This window comes from Rhea pennata, chromosome 2 (genome assembly GCF_028389875.1).
Source record: "Rhea pennata isolate bPtePen1 chromosome 2, bPtePen1.pri, whole genome shotgun sequence".
Taxonomy (NCBI): Eukaryota; Metazoa; Chordata; class Aves; order Rheiformes; family Rheidae; genus Rhea; species Rhea pennata.
Window position 1 is genome coordinate 145,632,328 of NC_084664.1, and position 26,456 is coordinate 145,658,783.

Sequence of the window (26,456 nt, forward strand, 5' to 3'; positions counted from 1 at the left end):
AAATAAATAGTTAATTCAAGTAAGCCAACATCGTATCTTTTTTTTTTTTTTTTTTTGGCTACAGCTGTAGCCCCAAAGTAGACAAACAGCTCTGGAACTTCTGTTTTTTAGCAATGAGCTTTTCACAGCTGTGATGCATTTTGCTTAAGGGAATAAGTCTCATCTGCTCCACATGAGAAGACTGAGATGGTGTCCACAGAATCATTCATCTGGCTTTTCTTTTTTCTTTTTTTTTCTTCTTTTTTTATTACTGCTTTCCTCTGTCTCGCACAAAATGATCGTGCATAATGCATGCAACCACTGCAGTTAGCCAGTTCTATCTTTCACACACATGTTGAAGTGAAATCACCTGCTTTTGGCAGACATCTGCACTACTGGTGTCTTACACGCTGAAATCCAGGTTTGTGCTTTTTTGTTGTTGTAGAATTTAAGTTAGACTTTTAAAGCTAAAAGTTTTTTAGTAAAAAATCAGAAAGCAAATTAACAATACTTAAACTCGTACATATAAATTAGATTTGCTATTTTAACTTCTGCGTTTCTGAGAGAATCTCCAAAGTATGTTATTGACGTAATACAGAACCGATCCTCACTGTAGGAACTGATGGAATTTATTGTTAACAAGTACAACATTTCAAATGTTACCTTAAACAGTTACAGGAATTTAATCAAAAATTAAATAAAAATTAAATAAAAAAAGAGATGACATTAGCTGCTACTGAGTCCAGAACACTTTGAAGATGCACCTAATTTATTTTATTTCTGCAGAGGGCTTCTTTTGTTTTTGAAAGTGTTACAATGGATTGTTTATGACTTTTTCACACCTTTCCATGTCACTTAATTGTGCCTGATGACTTAAGCTCTTGGAGTTTGTTTTGGCCTCATGGTTGCTGTGTTCAGTTTGATTATGATCATTTAGTCAGTTCTGTACATAAACGTTTCTGATCTCAAAGTACTTCTGCACTCAAGTGCTACTTCATCGACATCACAGAAAAAGATGATGGGGTTTCTATGGAAGCAGCTGTCCATCTGCAGTTTGTGGGGCTTAGTCTCTATATTACAATTTTTGATGTTTTAAAAAGTTCATTGGAGAAAACCAGAGCATACTTTTATTCTGAAAGTTACTGTCCTTCAGGACAGCCAGATTATTTAACCACATAGTGGATTTATGATCTACAAAAATTCTTTTAAAAAATTGAGGATTACATTTGTGTTGTGGGAGGTAAAGTGAAACTACTTCTCTGGAGTTTTATGTAAGTTTTCCTGTCTCTTAAAAATATTCACAGGTTGGTTCAGATTATGTAATGTGCTGCTAAGTTCATACATTTTTCTATAACAATTTGCAGTTCAGAGCAGCAGCATTTGACCTGACCATCACTCAAAGTGCCAATAAACTGTTTCAGTATTAAATCTGGGTCTTCTGTTGAGTTAAGTTGCAGTGTTGAGATCTTGGTTGGTTGATGCTAACAAGATGATCATGGTGAGAAATATCCTGTGCTTACTTGAGTCTAAACATTGCTTCCTATTTCATCTGCAGAAACAGAGAGGGAACTTGATAATTTTTACAAATTTGCTTATCTGTCCATATATTTTCTGTGACCAGTGAATGTGATGCAATAGAACAGACTATGTAGTTAAGCCTCCACCAAACCCTTAGAACTGAAGAACAGGTTTAAAATTGAGTTGTGTAAATAAATACCTTGAAAAGGAGGATTCTGTATGCAGCTTTTAATGATTGTGATTGTGCAGTGATTGATACCACTGCTCTTTTGGAGAGCCTGGAGCCCATCCTGCCTTCCACTGTAGAGTAATGGATCAGCTACAAACATTGCACTGCTATCTGTCCACATTCATGATATGGTTAGAGTTAGGTTGCTTTGGGGAAGTTCTGACTCAGTTCCTCTACGAAACATCCTTTTTTTCTAATCCAGTGAAATCTGCCTGTGATTAATTTGTTTTATCCAGCCCAGGTTTCTCTTTGATATCAGCAGTTAAACGTTTTGCCTCCTCTGCCAGCAGGCTTGGTTTAAGCCAGTGACAAACGTTTTCTTTGGATTTCAAAGTTTTATTTTAAAAATAAACACAGTGCATAGTATTAGCATAGTTTCTTCCATTTTAAGAGATCTATTTATTAAAGAAGTATCATGTAAGCTCTTACCATCTTTGTTTTGGGTTTTACTGTTTTGTATTACTATGAGGCAACTAAGTAGAATTTATGTTTTAATAGTATCAGAAATCTTTTGGTAGATGAGTTTAATTTTCTAGATTAATAACTATTTCCAAGAAGCCTGGCAATCTAGTGACTTGTATGGAAAATATTTCTTAGAATTAGTCTTTTAAGACTAAGAAGTTTCAGTTTGTGAACTTCTCTTTATTAATACATTTTGCTTATTATTTCAAAATTAGTATTTGCATTCATATTCTTTAAAAAAAACCTCATTTTTTTCCCAGTTTCTGTGTGGATAATTATATTCACAATAATATTTTTGATTTTGTTTATTTGTATAGTTTTGTCTTCAAGAACTAAGGCGACAATTTCCTGGGAGCCACAGGGTTAAGAGATTAACTGGAATGAGATTTGAAGCTATGGAAAGGTAAAAGCTGAACTTAAAATGTAATTCCTATCTGGAAATGGTACTTGTTATTTCTTAAAAAGGAGTTCAGACACAATAAGAGCAGAACTGTGCAGTTTCCTTGTAGAAAGTAACTGCGTTCGTGATGATCTTATAATACTTAGACATTTTTATTGCATTTTTGCTTGTACTCTACAGTGTTAGTTTTTCCAGTCTTCCCATCAGACTTTACAGATAAAAAGGATCTGTTACTTGCCAGCATAAGTCATTATGCAGTAAAACACTAGGTGCTTTTTTGGCAAAGTCTATAAGTGATGCATTTAATGTCGCAGACCTAGAGCAGCATTTGTAATTCACTGAGAGCCTTTTTGTTCTCGTTGTTCTCCTGTGCTGCTAATTAGCCGGGAACATCTTTTCCCTTGTTTTCTGAGTATGGTAGGTCTAGTAGAATTTAGTAAGGATTAAATCTATAGGATTCTTTATAGAAATTAATCAAAAGCCATACAGGACAGGGTAGCAGAATCTAAAAGGCAGACTGACTTTTCTGAATAGAAGAGTTATAACTTACTAAATTTAGGAGGAATAGTTAAAATAATGAATAGCTGAGGACTTTATGGCTTTTCAAGAGGAACAACTTCAGGGCCTGATGTTGACCTTCATTGTCTGACTTTCTTCTTGAGACATATTCTTTTTGTCAGTATTCCTTTCTAATACACTTATCTTGGATATGGCAGAGAACAGTTAAAACTTTATGAAGGACTTCTAGTTTCTGCTAACTTTGAACGCTAGCAGATCTGTTCTATGCTGCGCTTCTAATTGTTGAGATTTGGAGCTTTTGAGCTGTCTTGATATGAAGGAACTGGAATTTAGAGGTCAGCCCATAAATGTTTTTTTTCTATTTAGCAGATATTTTTCATCCATTTCCTTGCAAAATGAATACTGAAAATGTAATTTGGTGTCAGTCATCAGTGAATGTCCATTGTTTAGATCCAAATAACTGGACTTCACTATCACCAGCTCAGCCTGAGGGAAACTAAAATTTTGACATTCCACACTCACTTTGTATAAAATATATATATATTCCTGAAGAATTTCCATTAAACTTAGCTTGCTTTCTGTCTTCTTTTGATACAGGGCAGAAAGATGATGTGAGATTGGCAGCAGATTTCCCCCTCCCCAACACATATCCACAAGTGCAAAAGATCATAATTCAGTTCAGGCTTGTGTGACTACATTAAATGTGTTACTGCACATGAAGAGATATTTGTGGTAGATGACTGCTACACAGACATTATGTGCTGTTTCAGCAACAAAGTCAGATTAAACTGCAGTTTTACAAAAGTGTACATAAAAATGCTTGTCTTTATCTCTATAAGGTTAGTTCCTGGAGAGCGGAACATCAGGGGAGCAGGGGTACTGACAAAAGCTGAGGTTTCATCTCCATAGGTTTTCTCCAGAATTCAGAGGTGGAAGAGAAGCTTTGTGTCTGGGTTATCTTGTGCAGGAACCTATTCTGGTACAGGAACTCTGTGAGGTCTGTCTTTCCAATGACTATAATGAAGCCTAGGGAGAACTGCTAGGCTGAAGTGATGACACGTTCTGCTGAAGAAGTGCTTCTATGCTAAAGTCTGAGTGACTCCCGGGAGCTGATAAGATCCTGCCTTCCTCAGGAGGAAGATGAAACAGTGAACAACAGCTTTGCAGACTGAGGACATCACTTACTAGCAGAAAGAATAGAGTTTTCTGGAACTTTATGCAGTAAAGCTGAGATCATGGCCATCATGTTCGGGCCTGTAAATTATTTTGGATAAATAGCAACTAAGAGATCATGAGCACAGCATTTTGCAATACTTCTGCTTCAGTTGTCTGTAGCTGTCACTGCCTATTCAGTTCTGCTTTTGTGCTTTGTTTCCCATTTGTTTCTATGTCTTACGGTGATCTGGACTGAACAGCTGAATTTCACAGTACAGCTTAGGAAACAGTTTGAGTATGTAAATGGGTGTCCAAGGCGAGAAGGGAACGGGTAGTGACAAGTTTGGTCAACAGTATCTCTGGAAAATTCCTTGTCAGACTGTATATTGAGAGAGAAAGTACGCCCCAGCTATGTGGTGATAGCTCAGTAGCTGTATAACCAAATATGTTTTGAACTGAATTGTTTTATTTGTCCAGTCTGGGTTCTTCATATGGGTGGCTAAATGCACAAATCTGTTTCCCAGAAGATTTTAAGTGTTTATAGCAGCTGCAGTAAACTATTCTTAGCATATTTCAAGTAGCAGAATTAATTATTAAAGCCTATATAGTGATGATGGAAAAGGTTTTCTTTCATGATTTATGGTAGTGTAGGGGTTGGACTGTTTTGTATGCACCTTGTATTTTATTATACTTTGCTGCTTATACTTTATAAAAGTCATAACAAAAGAAACTTAGCTGAAAAAATTGAAAAGTCTATTTTTTTGGATGTCCTTTCAAGTTTTTGAGTTTCTGTTCCTTTGGCGAAGAGGAGAGTTGGAAAGTGGGTTGTACCTGTTAGGTACAGAAGAAGAGAGAACAGGCAAAGGAGTGAAACGAACTACGTACAAAATATGTAAGCTCTTGCTGAAATAGTATTCCATGAAGGAATTGAAATTTATTTTTTTTTTAAAACCTTGTGGCATGAAATACTGCAGTTCATCTTCAGCACTCGTTTAGGAAGAATTTTGTTAAATACATACAAAAGAGTATGAAAAGTGCGGCAATGTTATTAACTGTATTGGAAGGATAGTAGGAAAGTAAGGAGTTCTGCCTTAGCAGAAATAAAAGCGACTGATTTCTTTCAACAGGTATGATGATGCTATCCAGTTATATGACAGGATTTTACAAGAAGATTCCACAAACACAGTAAGTTTAAAAGATTTTTCTGAACTGCAGTGCTACATTGTTTGACATTTTGCTAACGTTTTGTGGGTTTCAGTGTGGAAAAAACCTTTTTGGCTGTATAACTATTGAATTTGTTTCCTTTAACTTTGTACATTACTTTCCTTAGAACAAATGAGATTCTTGTCATAAAGAGCAAGTGTGATTTAATGTTTGCTTCAACATTGAATTTAGAAAATGTATTGTTATAACTTGTAACCTTTCTAGTGATCTCAATAGGGTTTGGATTGGACCTTTCAGCTTTGCTGTTTCCCCTGAACATTTAGTATTAAAGGATCAATATAGTCTGCCACGTGTCATCTGTCTTCCTAGTGCTTAATCTTACTTACAAATATGAGTATGCTCGGGTAGTGCTTGAATTACCTAGTTATTTCAATTTATTATCTGGGACACTTTATCAGCTTTTGAATCAAAATGCGGTAAGGCTTGCTAACCGTACAAAACAAAACCTGAGAGAAGCTATACTTTTTTTTAGGGATTTTTTGAATACTAGTTGTATAAGATTCCTTGAGATACTAGATGCCAAAATGAAAGTTTAAAAAAACTTGTAGCAATGTATTCATAATTTTTTTTTCAGTAAAGGTAAAGCTGGAAACATGAAGAAACCATGGATTTTCATATTGTTATATCACATAGTGCAATTTTAGTTAACAATTATTATTGATCATTGCCCATGTTTGTCTGTCCTATTTGGTTTTAAAGAACTAGGTCTCTTTATTGGGCTTATTCTATGCAAATAGAATGCTTTGGCTCTTCTAGATGTTTTGACGGTCTCATGTAAATCTTCATCAGTGCGTTTTGAACTGCTACCTTTCTGCAGTCTTATTTGGTGTGGTCTGCTGTTCAGGAATTAATAACCTACAGAAACTTGGATAACTGTGCAGGGTATGCCAAAACTGACTCTAGAAAATATGCCATCACTTAAAGTAAATTATAAGAAAAGACAAAAAATTATTTTTAAGAGAACACATTTTAAAATGTAAATACCAAGTTAAGCACTCAAACAACCGTGTTAGATTAAAATCTGTGTCTTTTTGCAGTGATTTAATTCAACAGATGTTTGTGCAAGGGTAAAAAGAACTCTTTAAATTCTTCAGGTTTTTTTTTCCCTCTCCCTGAAGTGGTACTTGATCTGTGTTCTGCAAGACAAATGTAAGTGGTCTGCAGTTGTCCTTTGGAAGTATGTAGTATTTCTGAGTAGGAGTTTGACTACAAGGTGCATCATTGTCTGCAGTAAATTTTGATGGATTTTAGCAATACTTGGCTCAAAGAGCTTTAGAGACAGTATCTTCAGAGTCACGCTAAAACAAGATGGAAACCATCTACAGTGCAGCCATAAGAGTAGGTCACCTAGGTGCACATTTTATGACCTGCTGAAGACGGTGGAAAATGGAGCACCATATTGCCATGACTTCTGTAGACCACAGAACTTTGAAGTACAAATTTTTGGCAGTTTTATTCTTCAGCTGTCTCAACATGGCTAACGTCATCTGAGTAAGTGGTTTGTTGGATAGTTTTATAAAACAAAATAATATATTTAAATACGTAACATGCATGGCAATTACCTAATTTGGATTTCCTCCTTTAGAAAATCATAAAGGTACATAAAATGTTAATACTTAGAAGCATAAGATGTAAATATTAGAGCAGCTGCATGATGTATTGGATTTCTTTAAATCTGAGAACAGAAGTGAAGAGATTGAGCAAACCTATTCTATAGTTATATGACAAAGAATCTTTCCTCTGTATTTAACAATCTTGCATGTGAAGAATGAAAGTTAAATAGAAAGTTTTGATAAATTGTCATATGTTAGAATTCTTTGCGTCTTTACCTGCTAATTATTTCCATGCACACATATGGCTGCTGTAGGAAAATAAATATTTCAAGATTTTATAAAAGAAATCGTTGCTGAGTTTGTCTTGGCGCTCACCTTACCTTACAGCAATTTCTTATAGTGTGCTGACACATGGAGTTGCTTATATATATTAAAAGTTTTGGCAAGTGCTGGAAGTGGAACATGAACATTGTTCACACAAATCATGTAAAAATTGTGCTTTGTGTTGGCTGACAGTTTCAAATAGAGAGAAGCATGGGAAAAGTTTTATTTTTTAAAATCATTTATTTTTAAGGCACAGCAGACTTTTCCATTATAGAAGCTGAACTTTGAACTCCACTTATATAATGGACAGTCACACTTTTGTATGAGTTTTTTTTTAGATGCAAAATTATGAAATTAAGATCATAGTAATTATTTTATCTCATTTCTTAAGACAGAATTTGAAGTACTCTTTGTTACAACAAGATGACCATCTCTCAATGTTTTATCTCACTTTAAGCTTAGTTGCTGAAAAAGATGACTCATTTGACAGTGGAGCAATGTTAATGTTGTCACTTGAGAGATCCTGTTTCCTTGTTCAGAGCATGTAGGCATTGAGTCAGAGTCTGCCCCCTCCCCGAAGAGGTTACCCTTAATGAATGAAATCTGACTCCTGTGAAAAGCACAACTTGTGTGGATTTTAATAGGATAAGAATGGGAACCTTTTTCTTTCTAGACCATTTCAAATGAAATGCAGGAGTATTAGAACTGTAGCTGGCAGATTACCCTCTAATTAACTTTGCGTAACATATACAAAAGATTCTACAATAGAATTATTTAAAAAATAATACAGTGTCTAGTTGAAAATCTTTACGCTGATGGCAGACAGTGGCCAAGTTGTTTGTAGATCATTAGAAAAAGTGCTTAGTCTGTTTCTGAGAACAAAATAAGGGAGGCATTGCTTTTTAGCAATTTTGAAAGGATTTTTTTTGATTGTTGTTAATGTGTTTCCTTGAGAAATGTCTGTGATCCTTCACTTTAGAGCAAAACCTTGGATACCAACAGAAAAAGAGCTCTTGGTAGAACAGAACTTTTATTATACTGTGAGAAGAATGTTCAAACTGACTAAGTCACAGACATTTGTAACTTCTTCATTGTAACATCTTCATTTCATGTGCTCAATAGACACTGCTAGAATTTTTAGTAAATACATCTAAAAATTCCATTTTTACTGAGCGTGATTGATCTCAGGCTGGAGAGTCTAAGCAGGACTTCCTTCAGTTGTTCCTTGTGGCTGTAGTGCTATGGAAAGGGGCAGAAAGTAGGGAGACTCCTTTCTTTCCTGAGTTGCATCCAAGTGGTGAGGAGGAGAGGGAAAAAAGGCCTAGAAGGAACTGAGTGATGTGGGAAGGAAGCAGAATTGTTAGGGCCGAAGTGGGGGGAAAGGTGATGGAAGGCTAGATAGCTGTCAGAAGACAGGTCAGAAGTAGGGGGACAGATGGCTTGAGGGGTGAGTAGGAGATCAGAACAGAGGAGTATGTATTAACACTTAAGTCTTGGGCGCTTGTTTAAAAAAATCTCATTTTGCCTAGAGGCACTGTATTTTCTCCTGTCAATGTATAGCTTTAAGACTTGCTGATGAAATGTTTCTCTTACTCCCTTTAGTACCTGGTCTGTATTAGTTCTGTCAGTAACTGCATTAGCTCTAATTGTAAAGGCATATACCGTTTGGATGTTGCAGATAAACTAAGTTATGTTTCTGCAAAATGGAATTTCTGTTCTTTCCTTAAAACAAATACAGCCAAACTTCACACCTTTGAAGATAAGGCTGACTGGTGAAGCATGCTACTTAAAAAAAATGGCACGATATGTAAAATCTTAAGTTGACTTTTGGAGTGAGTTTAGTTATTTAGCTGTATCCATAGTAAATTAAGATAATACAAAGGCTAGAATTTGATATAACTTTATAATATGAAATTTAATGTCAGATTCAAATTCTAAGCATTTTTAAATCATAAGCTGATCTTCTAAGAATAATACTTCATCATGTCTTCAGTATCTTTATTACTGGGCTGGATACTACATTAGCATTTGTATTTTGGCTGAATTGCTTGTGCAGGATTTAATAGCAAACTTGCTTGGAATTGATTTATTCATATTCTCTATTTGATCCTCTAAGCACTTTTTTCTGGGGATAGGACTCTTTACTCCTTGAATGAATGACTGCTGCTACAGGAATGACTCTTAAATTTTTTTTTTCCCCTCCTCCTCTCTCATTTGTCCCATAACACCCATGTGAGATGAAACAGTACAGACATTTTACATATGGAGAGCAGATATGCAGAGAAATTAAAACCCAGGTGTCTCAAGTTATTTAGGACACAGTTCTTAAGTAGGTAGTTGGCTCTCTGATTTAGTTACTGATTTCAATATATGTCAAATGAGTACATTTTAAACTATATGTCTCTGTGTCAGGTTGATTGCCTTTTTGCATGATTTTATACTAACAGAGGTTTCTGGTTTTGGGGAGCAATTTGAATGAACCCAATTTATTTTAATTAAGATACCTCAATATTTTTGTGAATTGGACCCTGATCGAGATGACTCCAGGAGTACAAAGAACACAGATGATGAGAAAGGAAATGAGTTCGCATGTCCAAGATTTAGGTTGGTGTCTAAATTAATGCACTATTGTCCTACTCCAGCTATGGTTTCCCCTTATTCTTCAACTCATCTGCCAAGAGTGCCAGAACATGGAGTCAGAAACAAGGGAAAATGAAATAAGACACATGGTTCTGGCTTAATTCTAATCCATGGAAAATCTGATGTTTTTATTGGGATACTAATTCTGCTGTTTCTCTTGCCCTTTCTTCAGCTAAGCTTCTAATTCAGGAAGACATTGTGTGCACTTGCTTGGCTTAGGACATATGGTTAATCCTATTAACTTCATGGGTCTAGTAGTATAATTGTGGCTCACTGAACGAAGAATTTAAAATAATGAAGAATTTGAAGTAAAATTTTAATGACAAGCTGGTGATAAAAGCCGTTATCTTTCAGCATTCTTAAAATGATCTTCGCTAATAATTTTGTGGAAATGAACAGGAAAAAGTATATGGATTTGGTTGCAGGAATTTACATCTTTTCTGTACTGTTTTGAGTGTTTTTTTTTCCCTAGCCAAGCTGGACATGTTCCAGAAGAGGCACTAGAGATAGTTGGAAGACCTGTGGGAATCCAGGCACTATAAAAAAATATCCGAGTAAAATAAGAGGGCTGTGTATCACTTACATAGGCAGGAATTATGTATTATTTCTTAGCTCTTCCTGGTGTCTCCTTTTGTCACTATGTATTAATATCATCTTGACTATATAGGTAACTTAGTTTCATCCAATTCCTTATCTTAAAGTACAAGCATTTATCATTTTCATAGTGATAACTCTTTAAAACTCCTGCAGTAGCTCTATATTCATTTTAAACCACGAGAGATCTCCTGCAAAGTTCTTGCAGATCTGTACAATCTACTGTACAATCTACAGGATGCTTGAAGTTTCAAAAGGGAAATTGCTTGCTAAATGAGTATCTGCTAGTAGAGGGGTTGTTTTGAGGTGATATGTGTATATTTCATAAAATACGTTGCTAGCACTGACGGGAAAGACATGACTAATCCTAAACTGAAGTTTGTAGGGTGGAAATTTTAAAGGGAATTGAAAAGGATTGTCTGGCACTGTGTCTGATACAGGCTGGAGTTGGTGAGAGGTATGAGGAGCTGCAGCTGCTGCTTCACATGGTCCCCAAGGAGGACTGATGATTAAGTTGGGGATGCGTATATGGATCCCGAAGAAATGTTCTCTTGATTTGGCAGTTGGAATGTCATTTACCTTCACAAGCTTTTTTTTTTTTTTTTTTTTTTTTGGCTTTTTTGTTGAATCGTGACTGGTGAAGTTAGAGTGCATTCCAGCATTTGTCACGTGTTTGACTTCTGAGGGTGTAACATTTTAAAATGTTGATAATGATTTTGCCCCTTGAAACTAAGTACTTGAAAATAAAAGAACAGCTATCCTGAAGTCATGTCCAAAGTCCATTTAGCTCATTGTACTGTTTTTGACAGTGACCATTAGCAGATACCAGGGGAAGTAAGAACAGGGCAAACACACAGTATGCTCTGCTCTAGTCTCCCAACTTCTATTAATCTTCAGGCAATGGATTTCCTATGCCAGCTGCTTAGGGATAATGTCAAAGCACAAGTAGCAAATAGGAACATATTTTTTTAAAAGGTTCCAAAGGAGAATCCAGTGAACAACAGACTGTAAAGCCTGTATGGTAACTGCTGTATGGTAACTGGTACAATTACCTGGTCATGATATGGTACTAGATGGTATGGTACCAACTGGTATGGTACAGACTGTATGGTAATTCATGGAATTTCTGCATTTATTTTTTGAACTGCTTTCTGAATCCTCTAAATTTCTGTGTGTGTATGTGTTTCTATAACATCATTTGGCAGTGAATTTCCATCACTTACTTATGCTTTGGCCAAATGTCTTTTAATTTATTTTGGGCCTTCCACCCAGCAATTTTATTTGATAACCTTAACTTTTCTCTTATAGGCAATATTTATTTTCTGTTCACTGTATTAATTTTTGCTCATGATTCTATAGATCTTTCATTCAATCCTAACTTGTCTAGCAGTTTTCATTGCCATTCTGTGCCCTGTAACCCTGTTGCTATTCCGAGGACCTTTTCTGTTGTTGCTCTACTTTTTAGACAAGGTAGGAGAGCACAGAAGTGCAGTTAGTATTCAAAATGCAAGAGCATTATGGATTTATACAATGGCAAAATAATACATTCTGGTCTATATTCTTTTCTGATAATTCCAGCATCATAGTGTTGTGGGTGTTTTTTTTTAAGAGCACTTCTAAACACTGAACTAACAGTTTGTAGAACTTTTTAGTGTAATTCCAACATCATCTTCCTAACTTGGTGGACTCAGAGTGTTGCTATGTGCATTAAATTAGTATTGTTTTAGCCTTTGTGTATCCAGATTAAATTTAATGGGCCATTTTATTATACCGTTATTCACTGTTGTGAATGCTAGTCTTTGCAATTGAGTTTTATTTTTTATACTTGAAAACTTACTATCATCAGTTAACTTTGTCACATCGCTGTTAATTCCCATATTAGAACACCTATAAATATACTGAACAGTAGTTTTTACAGATGACTGTAGGATTTTCAGTAGGGGGAAGTCAGTAGTAGGCAGGAATTACTTTCTCCTGTTTTAAATATTTTAGCTAGTTTTTCATTCATTTGAAGACCTTCCCCTGTTATACTATGGCAGAAAGAAATCCTGTTGAAAATCTTTCTAAAATCAAAGGAGACTGTATTAAATGGCTCTTTATTCATCCACGCTCAGTGACTTCTTCAGAGAACGCCAATATATCAGTGAAGCCTTACTTTCTTCTGTGAAAATTGTTCCTACTCTTTGTGCATATATTATATTTTTCATGTTTTCAAATTCCAGTCTTTCGTATAGTTTCCACCAATTTGCTGTCTGCTGATACCAGGCTTTACTGTCTGTTCGCTGGATTCCCCTTTGGAACCTTTTAAAAAAATATGTTCATATTTGCTACTTGTACTTTGACATTATCCCTAAGGTAGCTGCTTCAGGTCAGCAGCTCTGTGCCTGCATAGATTAATTTGCAAGATTTGATCTGGTGTAACTGTCTTCCTTGGTTCACCTGGAAAAAAAACCCTAAATCTGGTAACAGTGTATTCATTACTGTGATTGCATTCATGTGCAAAATAATAACTTTCATGTGCTTCCTTCCCTTTATCTTTGTTATAGCTATTTACACTTCTGCTTTGATCTTTATGTTGCAATTTGAAAGAAATTATTTTAATCAGTCAAACTTTTAGACCAAATGCACCTTTTGTAATATGTTAAATCTACATAAAAACAAATAGAAATAATTTATTTTGAAGAATTTTGTAAAGTCACAAAATATAATGTGTTTAACATTGCAGTAGTTACCCAGATAGGAAATGGTTCCTTTCTTTAAATAGCCAGTAACTGAAAAGCCTATCCGGGCTATACTTTCTTTACAACCATGAAATTCAGAACGATTTTAGACTCTCTGTTGGTATATTTTACTAATCAAATGCAGAAGTTGATAAATGTTCAAATCCTCGCTTCATTTTGAGTGTACTTAATGCTAATTAAAAAGAATCATGACAAATGGAGGATTAGTTCTTGTGCCAGATCAGGGATTATTAGTTTTTAAAAGAAATAGCTTAGAAAGGTTCACTGTTTAATAAATATGTGACATACTAAAGCACCTTACTGCATATGATACTGATTATGGTATAAGTGTTTCTTTAAGATGACATATATCTTTCCATTAAGAATGCTGAATTTACAGAACCAGCCATTCCGGTGTTTTGTTTTAAACTCTGGAAAATTGATAGGGGGAATTCTGTGTCATAGGTTCTACGTGGTCAAACAGTGCATATTTTGTTGCAGCATAAAAATTTTTCTTTTCCTTTTTCATTTAAGGTGGAAGGGAAAAGTAGAGTGAGTTTCTTTGTGTATTAGAATTGTTATTATAAATCTTATTCTTGTAATACAGAGAATTCAAATGAAATGCTAAGGGAACCTTATTTTTCTATCTTTGTTAGCATAATTGTTATGGCTATTTTAGTATGCTTCATGGATTTCATAATAATCACAGATCTTGTAGTTAAAAGTAGATTGCTCATGATAATTTTTGCTGGACTTGAAAGTAATGATTTTGAATGGATTCCTACTCTGTATTCTGCAGTTTTTTGGTGTCTTGCAGTGGTTGTACTAAAAATTAATTAACATTTTGAAATGTGAGTTTTTCACTAAATGAAGGGCTGAAACATAATAAAATATGACTTTTATCAGCTGATAATGAAAAAGGTGCTAAGTTGGATGTATGAAATATAAATGCTAAGTAAATCTTCTGTAGTATTAGTGACATGCTACCTTTTCTTGCAAGAGTAATGAGTTTTTGTCTGGTAAGGTGGTTATTGGTAGAGGTGATGTTGCACAGTTAAAACTTAATTTGATGCAAATAAAAACTGGTGCTAAGTGTCTAAATTGTCATTACATATTCCGTTCTCCTGGGGATGCTCGTTAGGCACCCATGAGCATGATGAGGTGAGTCGTTCCCAATTCAGAGAAGGAAACGCATCCAGAGACCTAGATAAAGGCTCAGAGACAGTATAAATATCAGGGTAAGGAGTAAAAGCTTGCAACACACAAACTTGTCGAGGTCCTGACTTTAATGCAAACCTTTTCATTAATATTTTTTCTTGAAGCATTTAGTGCTGCAATCATACTGAATTTTAATCTTCATTTGAAAAATAACTGATAGTCCTTGTGGTCTAAAGAAAAGCTAGAATGAAAGCATGGTATGTGAATACAGATAAAACCAATGCTGTTTTGTTTTCATTTATTTATTTTTTAGTCCGTCTTAGGACTTTTAGGGATCATAAATCTGAATGTTTCATATCACTGCTACCAAATGCATAAGTACATATCTCTTGGCAATATGTGCAGAATATTTTTAATTTTATTTGTATAATTGAAAAATGTTAGCAACTTGTTTAAAAACAAAACACAGATCCTGATTGACTACTTCTCGGCAGTTTTTAATAGGTTAAGCAAAATGCTGACTTTCAGAAATTCTCTGCCATAAAACATTTGGTTCATCCAGGTGCTAGGTTTTTTGTTTGAAAAAATGTCAGCACTATTTTGAATGTTTGTGCCTCTTTTTTTGAACTAAGAGTTCTCTGTAAATAAGCTAACTTACCCCAACATTTTTGGAGATGTGTTTGAGGGTAGGAGAGTGCTGATGGGGGCAGGTTTAGCTCAGTTGGTTAAATTTCAAGCCCAGATGCTATTTTACCTTTGGTGTGGAAGGTAAATGGAAAAGGAAATTTTAAATACTGTTATTCTCGAATATGAAACAAAAAGTGTGATTTTGCAGAAATGTTGTGAGGTTTGGAGCAGGAAGGTGAAGTACAGAACAGTATGTATACATACTTCATTTCACTCCTGACTGCTGCTTTCAGTACCTGTTAATTAGACATAATGTTTTTGTCATTATTTGGTTACATTGGATGAAGTGCTTGTTATAGACAAACATCAGTTTGTTTGTGACTGGAAATAGTTATAACTTTTCAAAAACAAATGTCTTGAGGTTAGAGTGATTTATGTTACTTGAGTGCTGTGATTTAGAAATACAGCTACCACTGAGAGTGCCTCTTTTCAGGCTGTTTTGGAGTGCTTGCTTGCATGCAACCGAAGGACTTTCATTAGAAACAAGAAAGAAGTGTGACTTACGTAGACTGTTCTGAACAGTCTGTCTTTGCAAATTAAATTGTCAGATGCATTGATCTTTTTTATATATTAAACAGCACATTTCAGTTGTTAAGCAGTCTCTTGATTGCATTTTCTTTAAATTTTGAAAACTGTATTCTTTCAAATGTAGCATTTAGATTAAAAAATAGATTTCATTAAGCTCCTCACCTGCAAAAAGATTTCTCTCTTTGTAAGTTGGAATTGGGTGCTGTGCTCCTTTGGGTGCCTGTGCTGTTACCACTTTCCCTTCTCTCCGTTGCCCTGCTCAGTGAACAGATCGTTGCTCTCTGTACGCCATCAGCCTTCAGACTACCTCAGTAATTATCTCTGCCTTTGCATTTCCTTTTTTGGGGTGCAAATTTCAAGTTGTTACCAAACGTATTGTGGCCTGATGTGCAAGTGGAGCATGCATCAGAAAATCTGGTTTAGTTTGTGCCTGTGCCACTGTGTGGCCCTGAGTGAGTTTAACGCTGTGCCTCCGTGTTTCCGCCATAGCAAGGGTACTAATCTGCTTTATATAATGCTTTGAGATCGCTTCATAAAAAGTGAGGGATCTTTTTGTTTTAATAATAGTTGCTATGTGGTAAACGGGATACAACTCTTTTTATATTTGAAAATTAAAAAGGCTTAATTATACTGTTATTTTTATTTGAAAAACTCAGGAAAATAAACACTATGTATTGTTATTATAGTGATTAAGAGATAGTCAACAATTGCAATTTCCAGAGTCGGTTAAAGATTTAGCGAAATGTCTCACAGTAAAACTAGAAAGATGAACGCAGTTTCACAGGTTGCAATTTGGCAAAGAAACAGTGGTTAACAACGTGACTCTGAGTAAACCTCCCATGCTGTCTTTATCCAGATTTGTGTCCTGATGATTGCAGTGAATTTTCTCTCTATCTGTGCATTGCACTTAAGCAGAAGAGCAATTTTTTTTTCTTCACTTGAACTATTTTCACTGAATGTGCATTGACTGTATATTTGTGGGGAGTTGAATGTATTTCTAGCTATGGTGAGGTCACTTGTTTGTGTTGTCATCTTGAACTAAAACTAACTTGCTGAAACGATACAGGCTGCTCTTCTAGGAGAAATTAAATTGGTCAAATGATGATTAAAAGATAAGAGATTAAGTAAGAGAATAGTTAAAATACTGTTAAAAATACAAAAACTTTTTCACATTATATGTGACTGAGATCTTAAAAATATCTGTCATGAAGAAACAAATTTCAAAACTCTCTCAAATGCTAAGATCAAAAACTTCAAAGTTTTCATTGAAGAATTGTGTATTCCTATGCAGTCAAGGATTCTATAAGATTATATCCAAACTGTGTAACATCTTTTTAAAAAAATGAAGTAGAATGATAGTTATGAGGGGAACAAACAGTAAGATTGTGCTACCTAAAAAAAGTGTACTAACTTTTCATGAATATTATCTCATAAAGAAATAGCATGTAAGTGTGCATATTTACACATACAGATATACCATGCAAAACATCTGTCTTCATATGTTTGACCACAACAGTTTTGATGGCCCAGGAGAACAGAGTTTGCATGCAAGGGAGTGGGCTGATAGGGTTTTTTTTTGTTGTTGATGTTTTTTGGTTTTGTTTGTTTGTTTGTTTTTTGAGGCATGTTATATTGGAATTTGTTTTTACTGTTACTTTGTCAGATTCCAGATCTGATGACTTTCAGGCTGGCTGAGGTGTATTACTATTTGCTCCAAACTCTGTCAAACTGCTGGGAAGATGCCTGTTTTTTTTGAATTATGACATAAGTACACTTTGGTTCAAAATTCCTCGAGGTTAGAAGACTGCTTTTAGAGAACTGTAGCCTACATACTTCAAAAGTTGGAGTATCAGATTGGAATTCAGAATAATCAACTATTAAAATGCTGCGTATCTTTTTTGTTGGTGGTCTGTAATAACTTTTATAGAGTTCCAAGTGTTATTACAGTATAATACTTAAATCTTCATTTTTTATGTTGTTTATACTGAAATACATTTTCCACCCACATATTGAAGTACTGATTGGTTTTGCTATTGAAGAGGCTATTTTATATTGCCTTTGCATTGAAAGCTCTACTTTGTGCTCTAAGAATTTGTTTGTAAAGTTGGTATATATTCAAAAGTAATTAAAAGTGGCATTCAGCACTTTGACAGAAATCTTTAAAAATGACTGAAAGCCATATTTATACAGTGGCAACTCAGATGCATCTGTGTGATTCTCTAAAACTTGGTCACTATAATCATGGATCTTGTTGAATGAGATGGTAGGGGTCTTTGGACTGGCTGAAGATTAGCCTCTCCTGCTGTTTTGTAGTTATCAGAATCTGGACAGTCATTTGCTTGAATGAAATAATGCATACAGTTTGTGCCTCCAAAGAAAAGCATACATAATGTGATTGAAAGAGGAGGTTTTCAGTCTCTCAGTGGGATGTCATGGGGTATGTTTATAAACTGCAGCCTAGCAGTTGCTTTGCAGTGGAATTCCACTGGTATTGAGATAATAATTTGCACAGTCAAATTGCTTTCTATACAAAAACCCAGGGAATTATGAGACCCTAATCCTTTATTAATGTCAACCCATAGGCAGCAAGAAAGCGTAAGATTGCCATTCGAAAAGCCCAGGGGAAAAATCTTGAGGCCATCCGAGAGCTGAATGAGTATCTGGAACAGTGAGTGTCTTACAAGAATACAGATTGTGTTTTGTTATTCTGATAAATCTTTTTAATTAAAATGGAATTTGCATTTGATTTACACCTTTGCTTCCATGCTGGTCATTTACAGATCCCTCCACACATTCTTTTTCTTTTTCCTCCCTTGCTCTCTGTATACAGATTTGTTGGAGACCAGGAAGCTTGGCATGAACTTGCAGAACTTTACATCAATGAACATGAGTAAGTTGTTTGCTAAGTCCACATAAAAGCTGTTAAATTGAAATCTACTCCATGTAAGTCAAAGACATCAGTGATTGTTTTGACGGACCAGTGTTATGAAGCGTACAGTCTCATTTCCGATATAGCAAGCATCATCAGGTAATAATGAACAACTTTATCTGACTACTAAATGGTTTAATAAGGCTTTTGATTTTAAAAGAATCAACTTACTAAATTGTCTATATGTTACATTAAAAAAACTGATATAAAAAAGTGTTACAAGTGCAGTAGAGAACGGCACACTTTAACCCTAATTTCTCATTCAAGTAATGTTTTTACTAGTAATAGATTTTAAATTTTGTACCTCTAAAAACAACTAATTACACTAACTAGATGTAATATTCTGCTTTTCTACTATGTTACCTTTGCAGGAACTTGCAGGGCATACTTCTAAACCTACCGCTCCTCCCCAACAAACACACACACACACACAAACCCCTCACCCCCACACAAAAAACATGGATCCAGAGCATTTGGTTGCCTGGGCACAAAAGCTAGTGCAATCAAGAATGTTGACTGTTGTAGTAACTTGCTTATTGGATATTTAATGTTTTTGTTAGCTTTTTTTTATTGCTGTAGTGACAGGAGGAAATCCCAGTGTGAGAGGATTAGCTCAAAGCCTTTAGTGCAAGTTTTCTAATATCACAGCATTAATTCTAACCTCAACCCAAAGGCGTATACCTCCCCCGCCTTTAGTTCTTCAGTTTGGCCTGAATTATATCACATTGTTTGCTTCCTGCTTTCTAGAGAGTAGTAAAAGAATCCAATACTCAAAGAAAAAATAGCCATTCTTCTTGTTAGGAAAAAATTGTTCCCCCATCCCCTCTCCTCCTCCATTCTCACCAAAAATAATTAAGCTCTTTCAAATGCTGACTTAAAGAATAATCTAGGGTTTTGATATCCAGACTTCCATTTGTTTTGGAAAATTCATCAGCAACTTTTCCAAGAAAATAGCTATTTTAAAATGTGAACTGTACTCCAATGTATAAAAATGTATTTAACATTGTCAGATCTATCAGTACAAAAATGAATGATAGAGTGGAGCAAACGTACTTATTTTTACTGTTTGTTTTCTTTTTTTTTTTTTTTTTTTGCTTCATTTGGCTATAATCTTCGTTAAAAATACTGTAGTGGAACTTGAGAAATAAATTGCTTTTACTTGTACTTATGTTGGTCTGTAATTCCAATAAAAATAGTATGCAGAATTTTCTCCAGGTCAATTAAAAAAATGACTGTGCTTAGCGTACTGTTCTGAGCATTATTATTATTTTAAGATTAAATAGGAAAGAAAATTGGAATCTGTGCTAAAAAGCAGCTAAAAGTTAATTTTTCATTAAAGGAAATAATTTGTCAGCTTTTCTGGTCTGTCAGTATTCTGAATTTAGTCTTGATGGTGAAATTGCAATGCTGCTACCATTACTCATGAAAACATTTAGATTTACGAGGTTTGTGTAGTCCCCAGTTCTACATTCTGTTTCATTGAGGGCTGTGGTTTCCTTCTGATCTACTACTTTTGGTGAGTGAGGTGACTATGCTTTTCTCTCCATGTTTCCTGATTTTCGTAGTGTGCACAGAGGAAAATCACAGTATGCTTATTTTAAGAAAAAGGATAATACAAACTATATAGTTTAGTACTGTTTCATCATTGCTAAATTGCTTTTGCTCTAATATTAAATATTTGTCAGTGCTTGTGTTACAAACCTTTTGTCTCTGGTTTATGAAATCCTACCATGCAAACTTTTCTGAACAATGCTAACGTGTATCTGTTGTAGTTGCAACTTCTACAGGAAGCCATATTAACTGAGAAATTGGGAAGTTAGGATTTTTATAATTAATGCAAATAAAATAGCATTTTAAGCTTATCTTAATTCTTGCTGAAAGGTTTAATTAAAAGATCAAGGGCAAGCCTTTTCTTTTGCTGTGCTAAGTTGTGGCCCAGTTTGACTGGCTTACTGCTACTTTCGTATAGACATTTGGACTTTCTGATTTTAGAGCTGTTCTTGTTATGGTTTTTAGATATCACCTTTGTGGTTAACTGTGAGTGGATAACATTAACTGAGAGATTAGTACTTTAATCTATGGTTTGATATATGAATCATCATGTAGTTGAATTTTATGTGGAGGGAAACTTGGTAGCCTGAACTAAAGTAACTTCTCATAACAAAATTTGCTTATCCTGTTTCTTCTCATCATTTATTAATAAGAAATGGGTAATTTAAGTTTTTCATGAGCTGTTCAGTGTATACCAGCACCATTACATTTAGTAAAGATTTCACAATCTACAATGTAAAATAATAATTTGTGGTTTCAAATATCATTTAAAAATGGAATGTTTCTTTTCATCATAAGTAATATGAAGTTATGAAAGAAAATTAAGGCTTCTTTTACTATACTATAAAGAAACTGAAGCAAAGAGCTGTATACATTTTCATTTTTGTATGTCACTTTTATATTCCTTAGCTATGCAAAGGCAGCCTTCTGCTTAGAGGAACTTATGATGACTAATCCACACAACCACTTATATTGTCAGCAATATGCTGAAGTAAGTATTTTCAGAAAAATCTATTGTGTTCATATATGTATTCTGTTTTTATATTACTTAAGTGGTGAAAATAGAATAAAAATGGTTTCTTTTAATGTTCACCTAGGAGTTTTAAGAGAGTACACAGAGAACATACTAGTTTAAAACATCTCACAGAGCTTAATGTGTTCAGAAAACTGTGTTTTGTTACTTAATACAATACTGTAACTAAACTATAATAAGAGTATGGGCAGAAATTATTGTAGATAAAATTTCCTTCTAAAATGACCTGTTCTTGTTGAAGGATTTATGCACTTTTCAAATTAAGTGTATGAGAAGTTAAACTTTTTCATAATAATGATGTCTAGGAAGTTACATACTGCCTGCAAGTATGGAGCCAGATCTTGGAACTCTTCATGTAGGAAATTTTGCCTGCAAGAGCACAAGGTAGAGAGAGGACCCTTAAAAGATTTTTAAAAGGTTTTTAGCAGTTTATAATAATTTTTCAGATATATCTATTTTTTTTCCTCTAAATTATACTGTTAATTTCTGGGAAAGGATTTAATTTATTTTGCTAACAGGGATAACATTGGATTAACATTAAAAACTGAAAGTCTTGAATACCTTTGTGGTAGAAATTCTGTGAAACGTCTCCTAATATTTATCCCCTTTCGTTTTGATTTAATAATAGGCAAAAGGAATAGGTCAGTAATGGGAGTAATCTTTAAACTTTGCACGTTATTTTGCATTTGAATAGATAATAAAAGACATTATATTGTTTCGTGTACTTGTGTTAATTAATGTTAAGCTGAAGGATTATGGAGTTAGTGTGCATTTGTAACAGTCCGAATTTAGCTTTAAGTCTGAAGTTTGTTATTTTCACAGGAGACCATTCTAAAATTGTAAGTAATTTGTGAATACGCTCAAAATAATCACTCTTTTATTATAGCAACTGATATCTAAATTAGTGTTGGCCTTTTCCCTGTAGTTAAATATTTTTTTAAAGAATTTCTTTATTGAAAAGAGTTCAGATTTCTCCTAGTCCATTATCTTGCCTTTGACAAGACTTGATTTGAAATGTGAAATACAAATCTGAAGAGATATTTCAGAGTATCTTTGATTCAAGCGTGAATGTCTAATGCTATGTGCAAGTTTCAGGAGCCTGTCATTTTTACAGGTTAAATATACTCAAGGGGGGCTTGAAAACCTTGAATTATCAAGAAAGTATTTTGCACAAGCACTGAAGCTGAACAACAGAAATATGAGAGCTTTGTTTGGACTTTACATGGTGAGGTTAATTATATATTTTTGTTATCATTTTGCATGTGCTAGTATGCATGTATTATTATCCTTTATAATTTTATGAGTTTTTTTCTTTTGCTTTAACTTAACATTTCAGATTATTGACAATGTTATTAAATATTGGATATGAACAATGTTATGCCAGTGGTTAAAAATGGTTAAAAGAAGTCAAATCTAGATTTTGTGTTCCAGTATGTTCCAATATGTATATTCTGGTTCCCCTATTCCAAGTGGGCTAGTAATACTTTATTAAACCCGACATCAAAGTGTTTTACTGAAACGTTCAAACTATAATGTTCACTTGCTTTTAAATGTTTTTCTGAGGAAGCAAGGCTTTTCCTTTATGTGCTTGCCCATATGTAAATCCAAACAAAATCTTTTTTGACTTGATGTTCCCTATTGGGGTGCTCGTATATTTTGGTGGACATACACTGATGAAATGTGCAGTATTTGTTCGTGTCTCAAATTTTGCCAACTATCCAAATACTTTGAGCTTTCTCATTTTTGCTTACAAATCATGTTGATCATGTTGTTGCCTCGTTCTCTCAAGTTTGTGATCTATGATGAATTCATTTTCATGTATTTTATTGGCCATCTTTATTATCTGTAAGAATTTCCCTTTATCTTAAGTTCTTCTGGGGACCTCAGTACTTCCAGAGGTTTCATGGACCTCATACTGATACATGGCATAACCTAATGCATCTCCAACTGTTTTGGATGGCTGTAAATCCCCATATTCTTAGATCTTTTAAATGATCTTTTTAGTATCAAAACTTTTTTCCTTTTGGGAGGTGTTTGCGAGGAGAGGGCAGGCAGATAGCTTTAAGGCTTCCTAAAAATACCAGACAATATTAATAGGAACTTCCTGTCAAAGATCACTTTTTCTTAGACGTCATGTTTAAGACACGAGACTGAGCTAATCTTCCTTGCCCATCATGGTTCAAGAAAGAAAAGGATAGCTCCTTGCTGTTCCTTCGGTGATTTAGCTTTTAAGAAATAAGTTTTTGGAGAAAGCCTTTCATACTGTATAAATTAATCTGCTTATTAGCATTAGTTGATCTTTAGGTGTGTATGCATACAGACCAGCCATAAGGATTTATGATGGCCACTCTTGGCTCGTCCTCTGTCGGATCTTACCTTCTACCTGTTGTTTTCAGTCTGTCAAGTAGATTCTTAGCCTGTTACTGATGAGAAGTTTGTTTTGGTGGTGCCTGAAAGTGATACACAGAAATCTGGATTTGCATAGCGCAAACTACTGCAAAAAGGGCATGTCTTAGTTTCTTCAGTTTCACTCAGGTGGTTGGCTGTCAGATTTCATTAGGTGATTTTTGCAAGTGCAGCTTTCCACCTTTGTGCATCTACCCTTTGGCTCCTAACTTCTCTGTAACCTTGTTGCCAGGATTTGAGATCTGTTCTTACAGTGGCTGCTACTTTTGTACATGACAGACATGCCAAGTGCTTGTAGTCCCTGAAGAAGGTGCACATGCTTCGTAGAGGCTTCCAGCCTTACCTGCTGAGGAAACTTTTGTATAAGGTCTCACCTACCTTTAAAACTTGGTATCTGATGTCACATGGAAAAATAGTATGTTTTTAATGGCAGTGTGGGCTCCAAAGTAATGTGTTACATATTTTCTCTGATGATGAATTGAATTGGAAAAACTGATTTATAACTCTTTGGGAAAAAGAAATTGGATTAGCTGATTATGTCCAAGTTCTGTTGCTAACCAGTACACAACCAAACTTAAGTCTAGTTTTAATTAGAACAAATAATTGTTTAAAAGGTTTAGCTGGTTCTTAATTGGATGCTGTTTACTGGTCAGATGATTCCCCCCCCCACACACACACCTGGAACGCTAAACCTGGGGCTCTGTAAGCAGAGGTGTCCATCTGTTTATTTCATGTGTGTATATTTTGCAGTTATGCTGTTTTTCTTTTTGTGTTCCTAGTCTGCCAGCCATATTGCCTCCAACCCAAAAGCAAGTGCAAAAATGAAAAAAGATAATATGAAATATGCCAGTTGGGCAGCTAACCAAATAAATAGAGCGTACCAGGTTAGTGCATAATTGTTCTACCCTTCACTTTACATGCTGTGTTCTTTTCTGCATTTTTGTCAACTGCTGTTCAAAAGTTAGATATGACAGTTAATGTAAATCAGCATTATTTATTTGTATTATATACTGCTTATGTTCATTTTCTTGAATGTCTTAAATTAATACACCTGAAGTTGAAATTTTACAGTTATTATGTACTCACTAGCTTTGAACACTTTTTTGGATATTAAAATTAAATGTACAATGCAGTATAATATTGACCACCAAGACTTTGGTTTATAGCTATCTTTAAGTATTTTAGTAAAGCTTGGTATATGCTAATTCTTAGAACAACTTGGAAATCTGCTTCAGCTATTTACTAGGAAACAAATGAAAATTCTGAAATTTAGTTTCCTTCAGTTTATTCTCATCTTTTAAAAGCATATTTAACAGTGTTCTTAATAACTAATTTTGGAACTGTGACTGAGGCTGCCTTTGCATAATTTCATATAAAAACTTCTGTAAAATTGTGAAAATGTAGATTTGATGGGCCACAGTCAAAGCTCATTAAAGTCAATGGAGTCTTTTCAGCAATTTAAAAAGCTCTATATGAGCCACTGTACTTGCTTTGCTTAACCTAACTATAAATAGGAAACAGATTTTAACTCAGATTCTTCTGTCCTTGCATCCTGGACTTAGTATGTCTATTTGACTGCCTTACTGCTATTTTTAATGATCTAGCAATAAAAGTGTATGTATAAGTAAGCTTGAACATGAACAACAGACTGTCTCATTCTCTCTGTAACTCTATTTATGAGCAAAATTGTTGGTTTTAAATGGTTTTAAATGTGAAGAGTTTACATTTACGTTCATGTAACGCTCTCTTATCTCTTAATATTTCAGTATCAGAATCCCCTCTCTTTTTTTTTCTTTTTTTAAACTGCTATTTCAAAGCTAAATACTAACAAATGATTTTTTGACCATCTTCATCTATTATGGAATTATTTATGAACAATAGTTTTCTTAACGTATTAGGTGTTAGCTATTGTCAAGAGTGCAGCTTCTTCTGACCGACAAGTGTTGTAGACACCTTACAAGTTTGAAGAAGTTTCCACTTTCCTTGATTAGCCACATAGTTTCTGACTGTATGGTACAGTGGAGATTATCTCATTAGAAACAGTTTTGTAGGAAGTATACTGTATCATCCTTGAGGACGTAATTAAGTACTTTATACTTGCAAACCTAAAAGTTTCTTTTTCTGTTTTACTGTTTAAATGATTCCCTGCTGTTTGTTCATAAATCATCTAGCTTGTTCATGACAAAAAGTGTGATGTGGTATGACTGATTCCACACAAATAAGGACTTTTTTACTTCAGTATGCCAGACATTCATATAAGCACAATATTGATGGAAAATCCAAGTACTGTAGGATTTATCAAAAAAACCTTGAAGAGCAAAGCACAGAATAGATTTACCATTGATAGATTTTAAACAAGACAGGTTTTAAAAATATGTGAATTTGAGATAAAACTACTATTGCATCATTTAAACCTTAATAAAATGAAATGCTTAGATGTAGACAGGCTTGGAACATGTTTTTAAGTGAACATTATGAATGAGGTCTCCAGTTCAAAGCACCAGTAGACACCCATTAGCACTTCTGGGAAACAGCCCCCTTCAAGGCACATGGCAGTATAAAACCAATATTCTCTGTAGATTGATGGCATACCAAGATTAATATCTAGAAATTTATTTATTTTTTTTAGGTTTTAAATATGATGAAGAGTTTAATGAAAGTTTAGTTATGACAGTTTGTATTTATTTGTTTCACAGCCAGCTGTTTGCTTTTTTTAATGTGGCTTTTTGTTAGCAGCGCTCTCTGGGGAAAATGAAAATCTCTGAGAAAATAAGGCTTTTATTCTGGTGGCTGTATTTTCTTACTGAAAAGTATGATTCCATTGTATTTTGGAACCTAGGTTAAGCA

General features: G+C 34.5%; 1 protein-coding gene across 1 annotated transcript in view; it reads left to right on the forward strand.

Moving 5' to 3' along the window:
• Positions 1-26,456, forward strand: part of EMC2 (ER membrane protein complex subunit 2) — a 45,050-nt gene that overhangs the window by 12,963 nt on the left and 5,631 nt on the right. The window contains exons 4-10 of the mRNA XM_062570552.1: positions 2,506-2,591; positions 5,390-5,447; positions 18,273-18,358; positions 18,521-18,580; positions 21,080-21,161; positions 22,318-22,428; positions 24,389-24,493. Coding sequence (XP_062426536.1) covers positions 2,506-2,591; positions 5,390-5,447; positions 18,273-18,358; positions 18,521-18,580; positions 21,080-21,161; positions 22,318-22,428; positions 24,389-24,493 — 588 coding nt within the window. The remainder of the gene's footprint in view (positions 1-2,505; positions 2,592-5,389; positions 5,448-18,272; positions 18,359-18,520; positions 18,581-21,079; positions 21,162-22,317; positions 22,429-24,388; positions 24,494-26,456) is intronic.